Source organism: Barbus barbus (assembly GCF_936440315.1).
Source record: "Barbus barbus genome assembly, chromosome: 9".
NCBI classification, from domain to species: Eukaryota; Metazoa; Chordata; class Actinopteri; order Cypriniformes; family Cyprinidae; genus Barbus; species Barbus barbus.
In genome coordinates, this window is record NC_136737.1 from 13466094 (window position 1) to 13476990 (window position 10897).

General features: G+C 34.7%; 1 protein-coding gene across 1 annotated transcript in view; it reads right to left on the minus strand.

The window, feature by feature from the left end:
• Positions 1–10667, minus strand: part of LOC306875480 (kinesin-like protein KIF14) — a 29666-nt gene extending 18999 nt beyond the window's left edge. The window contains exons 1-11 of the mRNA XM_079426092.1: positions 9548–10667; positions 8444–8698; positions 8241–8328; positions 8043–8141; positions 6201–6253; positions 5732–5762; positions 5521–5628; positions 5274–5390; positions 3988–4106; positions 2823–2995; positions 2293–2440 (exon numbers count right to left, since the gene is read on the minus strand). Of these exons, the coding sequence (XP_079282218.1) occupies positions 2293–2440; positions 2823–2995; positions 3988–4106; positions 5274–5390; positions 5521–5628; positions 5732–5762; positions 6201–6253; positions 8043–8141; positions 8241–8328; positions 8444–8698; positions 9548–10335 (1979 nt within the window). The 5' untranslated portion in view covers positions 10336–10667. The remainder of the gene's footprint in view (positions 1–2292; positions 2441–2822; positions 2996–3987; positions 4107–5273; positions 5391–5520; positions 5629–5731; positions 5763–6200; positions 6254–8042; positions 8142–8240; positions 8329–8443; positions 8699–9547) is intronic.
• Positions 10668–10897: the final 230 nt, after the last annotated feature.

Genomic DNA, 10897 nt, shown 5'->3' on the forward strand with positions numbered 1-10897 from the left:
TTTCAGCATCATTACTTCAGTCTTCAGTGTCACATAATCCTCCAGAAATCATTCTAATATTCTGATTTGCTGCTCAAGAAACATTATTATCAATGTTGAAAAGCTGCTTAATATTTTTATCTTTTTCTTTTTAATATTTAATCTTTCTCAGGATTGTTTGATGAATAGAATGTTCAATAGAATAGCATTTATTTAAAATAAAAATATTTTGTAACAATATTAATGTATTTACTGTCACTTTTGATCAATTTAATGTGTCCTTGCTGAATAAAAGTTTTTTTAACGCTGACTTACCCCACATTTTATATTTATTATTCATAATATATTTATATAATAATATATTAACAATTTACTAATATTTTATGCATAATAACAAGTGCATTGCGTTATTCAATAAACACATACAAACCCGATTCCAAAAAAGTTGGGACACTGTACAAATTACGAATAAAAAAGGAATGCAATAATTTACAAATCTCATAAACTTATATTTTATTCACAATAGAATATAGATAACATATCAAATGTTGAAAGTGAGACATTTTGAAATGTCATGCCAAATATTGGCTCATTTTGGATTTCATGAGAGCTACACATTCCAAAAAAGTTGGGACAGGTAGCAATAAGAGGCCGGAAAAGGTAAATGTACATATAAGGAACAGCTGGAGGACCAATTTGCAACTTATTAGGTCAATTGGCAACATGATTGGGTATAAAAGGAGCCTCTCAGTGTCTCTCAGAAGTCAAGATGGCAAGAGGATCACCAATTCCCCCAATGCTGCGGCGAAAAATAGTGGAGCAATATCAGAAAGGAGTTTCTCAGAAAAAAAATTGCAAAGAGATTGAAGTTATCATCATCATCTACAGTGCATAATATCATCCAAAGATTCAGAGAATCTGGAACAATCTCTATGCGTAAGGGTCATGGCCGGAAAAGCATACCGGATGCCCGTGATCTTCAGGCCCTTAGGCGGCACTGCATCACATACAGGAATGCTACTGTAATGGAAATCACAACATGGGCTCAGGAATACTTCCAGAAAATATTGTCGGTGAACACAATCCACAGTGCCATTCGCCGTTGCCAGCTAAAACTCTATAGGTCAAAAAAGAAGCCATATCTAAACATGATCCAGAAGCGCAGGTGTTTTCTCTGGGCCAAGGCTTATTTACAATAGACTGTGGCAAAGTGGAAAACTGTTCTGTGGTCAGACGAATCAAAATTTGAAGTTCTTTTTGGAAAATTGGGACGCCATGTCATCCGGACTAAAGAGGACAAGGACAACCCAAGTTGTTATCAGCGCTCAGTTCAGAAACCTGCATCTCTGATGGTATGGGGTTGCATGAGTGCGTGTGGCATGGGCAGCTTACACATCTGGAAAGGCACCATCAATGCTGAAAGGTATATCCAAGTTCTAGAACAACATATGCTCCCATCCAGACGTTGTCTCTTTCAGGGAAGACCTTGCATTTTCCAACATGACAATGCCAGACCACATACTGCATCAATTACAACATCATGGCTGCGTAGAAGGAGGATCCGGGTACTGAAATGGCCAACCTGCAGTCCAGATCTTTCACCCATAGAAAACATTTGGCACATCATAAAGAGGAAGATGCGACAACGAAGACCTAAGACAGTTGAGCAACTAGAAGCCTGTATTAGACAAGAATGGGACAACATTCCTATTCCTAAACTTGAGCAACTTGTCTCCTCAGTCCCCAGACGTTTGCAGACTGTTATAAAAAGAAGAGGGGATGCCACACAGTGGTAAACATGGCCTTGTCCCAACTTTTTTGAGATGTGTTGATGCCATGAAATTTAAAATAAACTTATTTTTCCCTTAAAATTATACATTTTCTCAGTTTAAACATTTGATATGTCAGCTATGTTGTATTCTGAATAAAATATTGAAATTTGAATCTTCCACATCATTGCATTCTGTTTTTATTCACAATTTGTAGTGTCCCAACTTTTTTGGAATCTGGTTTGTAGTTTACATAAATTAAACTATTATATAAACAGTTATTTTTTTTAATAAAATTGTATTGTTATTATATTTAAATGTTGATAATAACAGCAGTAACAATTCAGCCTTTTATGTAATTACAAAGAAAGTACACAAAAAGTGATTATATAGATTACTGTCAATAAGCTGAACAATATAAATAAAAGTGATTAAAAGTGACCACAGGTTGTCAATCAAATCAAAACTGACCATATATATATATATATATATATATATATAATGCGAATCATAACCCTGAGTTTTGTAGTTTATATCCACACACCTGTGAGCCTCGGCCATTTCATGCTCCTGTTGAGAGAGTTTAGTCTTAAGAGAGGAGATCTCTTGCTGAAAGAGTCTCATTTTCTCTGGCTCAATGCCTTGAGAGCTCATCTGAGCCGCACGGAGCTTATCCACCTCTGCTTTCAGCTCTGGACACAGAGATTCAGCAAATAGGAGTTATTCCACAAATTCTTAATAATATACAAAAAAAAATAACCTATGTAAATAAAATAATAGTAAAATTAAATATATAATAATAATTATTATTATTATTGAATATATACACAAAATTTTAATAATAGTAAAATAAAATATACAATAATATTAATAATTATTATTATGTGTGTGTGTGTATATATATATATATATATAAAAAATAACTCCACTTAACATAAGTAAAAAAACAGACATTTTAATTCCTGTCAGAGGCAGTACAGAACAGAAATCACTGCGGATGCCCTCTAGGGGAGAGGTGTGGCGAGTATGACAGCTGACAGACTGACAGAATACAGAGCTGTAACCGTTCCTGACCTCGGATCAGTTTGGCGTTGGTGTCCTCATTGACTTTGGCGATGTTAATGATCATACGGGCCTGCTGGGCGTAGCGTAACGTGCTCAGGCTCTCCTCTATGTTACTGGCTGCAGGACTCAGGGTGGCGATCATGGCCGTCTTGGAGTTTCCACCGAGGCTTTCCTTCAGTAACCTGAACACAAGAGGGAGATGGAGCACTTCTGCTGCTTTTGTCAGCAAAAACTCCTGCATGTTGTGCCATATTTTACATTTAATGAACATTTTATAAATGTGGCTGGTATTATTGTACACAATTCATCAGTACCCATTTTGTTAGTGCCCAACCTTTCATTAAATGTTTATTTATTCCTTTTTTATTTAAATTACTATTTTGGGAAATTATAAATTTAATTTTTATGTCATTTTGCTGTACTTCCGAAACAATTTTGCCCTTTTTGCTGAGTAAACAAAGGCCACACTGATGTGATATATAATAATAATAATAAGTTACATTTTATTTAATAATTTAACTACATAAATGTAATAATATAAATATAATTCTATTACTGTATTATATTAGTTTTTTTTTCTATTTTATTTTGTGTAATTTTCAGCACTCCTACAATTATTTCTACTTTGGTCGAGCAAACAAACATGATAAAATGTATAGACGCATCTAAAATAAAGACAATGTATAATAACATTTCTAATTATTATATTTATGCAATTACTTTATAAACATTACATTTATGTAATAACAACAACAACAACAGTAATGTATGTAATGTAACTACAGAAATTGAATATAATTCTATTTTATTATTATATTAGAAAAATAAAATTTTATTTTTTAAAATAATACTATGTAATAAAAATTATATTATTTATTAATATTATCAATAATGGCAATAATATTAACCAATCATTTTATAGTTTACTCTAACAAAGAGTATTTCCTCTAACAACTAGAGAAAAAGAAAGAAAATCATTTCTGTGTATTTTCTAGGTATGAATGGGTGGGGTAATTAATTCAATTAAATAAAAATCACACTAAAATCCCTTGACATCAGGGCCTTGGAAATGTATTGTATTGCTGAAGCTGTGTTGTTGTTTTAATTCAAATTAACAAAACTGCAATGAAATATAAAATAAATCAATACAAATTCATAAGCAAAAGCTTCTCACCATGTGAGCACTGACTCTCTGTATGGGGTGAAGACTTTCTTTCTGCTCTGAGTCTGTTCTGAGAGTGATGAGATCACCTTTCCCAGCGTGAGCAGAGACTTGTTGATACTCGCTCCCTCCTGGGAAAAAAAAATTAAATTCACATTACAAATATGTCAGATTTAATGATGTATTGCATTATTTAGTAAACTATTACAATCCAATTCACTGCTGTCTGGCCTTCTTCGGTCATTTTTGACCTACAAATTTTATATTTTGAAATTTTAAAAATCTTAGCTTCATCAGAATGAGATGACACTTGGTGACTTCTGTCACATTAGCAATATGAACACAAAAAAATCATGGACATGATTTAGATATGTTAAAGGGTCAAAAAAAAATAGTCACACTTGACTTCTTCGCGGTCAAAAATGACCGACATAGGAAATGAATGGGAAATACGAAAAAATGTGAAAAGTCAGTGAATCTTTTGGTGGTACAAACTACAAATCAGTCACCGGTCAGAAAAAAAGTGTGCAGCAATCAAGTGGTGACTGTCTGGAATATCAGGAGTGCAAAATAGACACCCACACATGCGCACACACGCACACAGAGAAATTAGCTGGTAAGACAATTTTAGGGTTGGTGACTGCAGAGCTGGTCCCTGCGCGGCTCGTGCCTCAACGGCTGGTCCCTCCGCGGCTTGTGCCTCACCTCATCTAATCTTTTAGAATGTCTAGAGATATATCTAAATGCAAAACCTAAAAAAATTAAGAAAATTATGTCTAATAAACAACAGGAATCCAAAAGCCTCTGTATATATCTATATAGGGTGCTAATACAAGAACAACATTACAACATTACATAAGTTTTTATTTTTAATGCCTTCAGATGGCCCAATTCTCACTTTAAAAAAAAGGATTTTAAATGCCTTCACTATTTTAATGTGAAATATTGCATTTATTAAAAAATAGTAAAAAAATAAATAAAAAAATACATATGAATTCCAATGGAAAAAAATAGCTCATTAAAATTGTATAAATATCGCATAGTATCATAAAATTCCCTCAAAATCATAAATAATAATAAAAAAATATTATTGAACAAAAATATATTACATTGATTTTCCTGAAAAAAAGAGAAAAAGTTACATTTCAAGGCTTCGGTCACTTTTGACCGCGAAGAAGGCAAGTGTGACTCCTAAACGAAGAGGGCCAGAGGGTTAACACGTACAGAACAGTAAGCAGCAGAATGTACTGGGAGTAATCATGACACAGGATAAACAGAGCTACTGCATGCTGGATTACCCTGAGCCGGTCTCCACTGGTCTGGGCTGAAGTACAGCGCTCACTTCCTGCCAAATCCACCAGATTTATCCGGCTGGTGATGCAGTGATCGTGCTCCTCTTCCTCCACCAACTCCGTCTGTGCACATGAAAGTGCACATGAAAACACCATCATATATCTATAACTATCATAAACGCATCATTAAATTATTCATATGTTGGCTGAAGTAAAAATAGCATCTCACTGCAAATAAATCTGAGAGTCTTACTTTAGTTTGTGTCATGACCAGAGTGAAAACAGAGTGTGATCTGGAGCTTTTATCGTTCATGCCGGTGGCGGCCGTGGCTCTCTGTTTGTTACCGAGTGCAAGCCATGTCTGTGAAGATGGGAGAGGGAAAATTTAATTGATGGTGTGTGAACATATGTAATGAATGTAATATGTAATGAATGTAAAAAAGTGAACAGACACCTTAAATTACCTGAATATCAGCATAAGATGTGACTACGTTCCTGAAAGAGAGCATAGAGATTAGTGATTACAAATAAAAACTCTTGAATCTTGACAGAGGCACAAAACAAAAAATAAAATTAATTAAAATAAAATTAAAAAAAACACACAACACAACAAAAGAAAAGAAATCAAAACCAAAAACTAAAATAAAATTAAATAAAACAAAAAACAACATAAAATAACAAAACAAAAAACAATAACATAAAAAAACCACAAGACAACTAAATGACCTAAAAAAACATCATAAGATAAAATACAAAAACAACAAAACAAAATAAAAAAACAACATAAAATAACAACAAAAAACACAAAATAAACAAAAAACTAAATTAAAAAAAAAAGTGTAAAATAACAAAAACAAAACAAGACGAAAAAAAAGAAAAGAAAGAATTCCATGGCCATCGTAATCCTGGCATTTAAATTAAATGTTTGCTTACGTGGACAGGTCTGCAACATAAGGCCCGTAGACAGGATGTTCTCTCACACGCAGCTGGAAAAGGCAAGAAAAGGACTGAATTGCTGAACAGATCAATAAGTCGTGACGTATTGTCAAGTATGGTGACCCATACTCGAAATTGGTGCTCTGCGTTTAACCCATCCAAGTGCACACACACAGCAGTGAGTAGTGAACAAATGCGCACACACACACACACACACACACACACCGTGAACACACACCCGGAGCAGTGGGCAGCCATGCTGCGGCGCCCGGGGAGCAGTTGGGGGTTCGGTGCCTTGCTCAAGGGCACCTCAGTCCAGGGCTCGACAGTGCGAGCATTTCACTCGCATTTGCGACTAAAAATAGATGTGTGCGAACTGGAAAATGTATTTAGGAGCACAAGTGCGAATACAAAACAAAATACAAAACAGCCTAACTTATACAGTAGCCTATAACAAACGTATTAATTTATTCTGTTTATTTATGGAAAAATTGCGATGCAGCCTCATATGATTACTTTAGAACTTTAAAAAGGCAACGGTTTAATTTAAATGAGCACAGATGAGAAGAAAAGCGGAGCGAGTTAAAGTGAAGACGCGCTGAATGACGCGCATTCGCCACTAGAGGGCGCTGCCGTTACCCCGGTAACCCAGTAAACAAATCAGCTGCGCTACTTTCCTAAAACTGTGTAAATAATGTTTCACAGTCATTTAGATATTTATATTCGCTTTAGTCTTCACAATAGCATCAAATATTTCTTACTTAAAGACTTAATGAGCTATTTATTTTCAAACATTGTTTCTAAGCTAAAACATGGCCCATCCACTGATCTATAATAGAGAACAGTGGGCCTATCTATATATCAACGACTGATTCGTTATTATTGTTCAGTAACACAAGTTCCATTAGTTAACATGAAAAAAACAATGACTGCATTTATTAATAATGCTATCTTAATTTCAACTTTTAATAATACATTATAAAATCAAAAGTTGTCTTAATATAATTCAATGGAGCTAACATTAACTAACATAGTTGTATTTTTTATTAATGAATATTAACTACTGCAACAATTAGCTATTGCACATTTTTAGTTAATGTTAACCTGCTTTAATGTTAACAAATGGGACCTTACTTACCTATTGTTCTTTCGTTCATTTGAACAATCTTTTGCACTCTAATCTTGAAACACTTGTTTACTTTATATTTTTATGTATTTTTTATAAAAGTCTTTTAGTAAATTATGTTTAATAAAGTTATTTAACCTGTTAGGTGGACAACACTTTTTTTTCACTTAGAAATTATATATTGTGATTTAAAAACAAAAACATATACCGTGACAAAAGCTTCAATGATTATTGTGAAAATTGTATACCGACACAGTTTAATAGGATTATAACTAATTACATAATTAGCCTATTAAATAGTGTCTGAAGTAAAATTATTTAAAAACCTTGTGTACTTTCTGATAAATTAAATAATTGTGCTTGTAAATGTCTCTTTGTAACCCCTTATTAAGCTAAAACACCTAATTTGAAAAATTTGCATTGCGCCCCTAAATTTTTTTAATGCGCTCCTAAATTTTTGGACTTAGGAGCACATGTGCTCCTTGAGGAAAAGGTAAGCGTCAAGCCCTGCAGTCGTGGTATTGAGGGTGGAGAGAGCGCTGGACATTCACTCCCCCCACCTACAATTCCTGCCGGCCGGGGACTCGAACCCGCAACTTTTCGATTACAAGTCCGACTCTCTAACCATTAGGCCACGACTTCCCCGTGGAAGACAAAATAAACTACGAGACATTTGTAACATTTCATATGTTTTACGGAGTTGTTGCACTTACAGGCATTTTCTTCTGGTTTATGTCGTCCTTTGCCACCAGCAAATCGTGGATTTTCTCATTGTACACCTCAAAATAGCTCATCTCCAGATGGCAGGAGATCTTGAATATAAATAAACCTGCATTTAGAACGGTCAAACAAGCTCTACTTATAATTCAATCACAAATTATAAATGAAGAATCATCATATGGGGCAGTAACCTCTTTGGTTGCAGCTCTGGACAATCTTGAGAAAAGTTCCTCGCAGAATCTGGGAATAACGCCACCCTCTTCACCAAAACCCATCATACTAGAAAACATCCAAAACGGCACTTTAAAAATATTGATCTGATTCTGAATAGTTATTATTATTACTACATTTATTTAAAAAAAACAATGTGGTTTCAAAGAGAATCGTCACTTACGTGTAGGACTTTCCAGAACCTGTTTGGCCGTATGCAAAAAGACACGTGTTAAATCCCTCAAATGCTCTTTCAAGCAAGGGCCGAGCCAGTTTTTCATAAACCATCTGCTGACTGGCAAAACTTGCATTCGATTCATTGAGAGAGCAAAAAGAGAAGTCAAATGTAAATGTGTAGTTTTGTTTAGTATCTGGATGCTGCACAACAGTTTCTTGGTGGTTCATGAAGATCACCTGACGGGTTTTCTCATTCTTCTCCCTTTGGACGCACAAAAAAACAAAAAAAGCCAAGCTTTTAGTACAAGTAAGTGGCACTTTGCACAATAATATTAAAATATAACGATATTAATAAAATATTTAAAAAAAAAAAAAATATATATATATATATATATATATATATATATATATATATATATATATATATATATATATATATATATATTTTTTTTTTTTTTTTTTTTTTTTTTTTTTTTCAAAAACACAAAAAATAAAATAAATAAATAAATATTTTAAAATAAATAGTAAGTAGAAAAGAGATTATTTTAAATAGAATACATCAGAATGGGTAACAGGGTTGATTGACTGTTGGACCGCTGTTGATTTATAATTAGTGATAATTTATTCATTTCCAAAATAATATTTGCCAAAAACGAGAAACAATATTTGTTTGATATTTTTCTTTAAACTAAATTACATAAAAGGGTTAAACAATTAAGACTAATGAATGACGTCAAAATTACAATGCGCATAAAAATGAAGAAAAAATAATTATTAATAATTATTGTCTTTCAGCTCTGATTGAAAACAGGTCCAAATAATGTCATTACATGGGTGTCACAATTTCATATATATATTTTTTTAACAAAAGGGGAAATCATGCAATAACAGGGTTGCATAAAACAAATATTATGGAATAAATTGTAAATCAAATAAATTATACACACATATACAGTTACATAGTTAGATATATCTCTTGAGATTTTCATTAATTTTTAATTCAGTCTAATTAGGTTTAGACATTTGATTTTTTCACGTAAACAGATTTGTACACAAAAATTTGCCTCAAAACAACATGCTGCCAAAATAAAAGTTTAAAAACATTTCTTACCTTGAACTGAAGGGTCTAACTCGAACTGCGACAGTGACCGCGCTGTTCTCCATCTTCAGCTCTTGAGGTCGTGGAGCACTTGTTCTGCTCACAGCTTCAAGAGGAGCATGTCCTTCAGCAGGAGCAGCTCTAGAAGCACTGGTTCCTCCATGAGCTGTGGAGCTCATTAGGCCCGGAGGTCTCCTCATCTGTGCTGAGGGTGTCATGTGCCTATTTAAACCACCAATCTGAGCCCTCTCGCCACCTGCTCCACATGTTGATCTCATGGTGTCAGTGCGCAGCTGTCTTGCTGCAGTTGTGTGTCTAGCTGCATCTTTACCAGCCAGCCTCTCAAAGACATCTCTCTTGACGCTTAATTTCTCAAACTGGGTTCTTCTTGTAGGTGTCGAAACGGTTTTAACCTCCTCATGGGTGGCACTGACCTTCTCAGAGCTTGTTTTGTGAGCACCCCATGAGGTTTTCCCAGTAGTTGTGATGGTTTCGTGGGTCTCTCTTGCTGGATTGGGTTCTTTCAGGACTTTGGCTCTGTCTATGGATCCTGTTCTGGTCCGGCGCTGAAGGGTCAGGCGTTTCTCTCCTCTTTGGTTCTCCTGTGTGCTTTCTTCATGGTGGTTTGCAGGGGTTCTGCTGCTGGGTTTTCTCTGAAGAGTGAGTCTGACACCAGAGGATGGTGTTTTGAATGTGTTTTCTCCACATTTTGGGAGTGCTGAGACCACATGAGTCCTGTTTACTACTTTGGTTTTATTAAAAGATGAATTGGTCTCTCCTTCTTTCGATCCATCCATCATTGTATGGGTCCAAAAACAGGACTTTGACTGTCTTAAAATTGTCGCACATGTACTTCAGTCCACAAATGTAATCGTTGTATAATAACGAGGTGAATAACTTGTCAAATGACCTAAAAATACATGTTTACGTGAACCCATGGAAGTGTTGATATCCTGTTTTGTAAACGATTAAAAGTAATTTTGTTTATGGATTAAAAACCGCAGTCCTTTCTTCTTCTAGCGTTGCCGCTCCAACGGTAAGAAAGTAACAGACTGAACTCCGCCTCAAAGCGTCAAAAACAACAACAACTCGCTGTCCGCCATACTGCCGCTTTAATTCAAAACCTGGAGGCGTGCTGTGATTGGTCTGCTCAGTTTGACGCAAAGGTGCGTAGTAACGCTCATCTACCGACAGATGGCAGTGTCTCATTGAGTTACACGGGTGCCGAACAAGAACGAGTGGTTTCAGCCGAAAAAAGTGTGTGAGAGTGATATTTTTATCAATAGTTTTATATACACTGTCTTTAGTTTATATACATATACTGTGTGTGTGTATATATGTGTGTATATATACATACGTGTG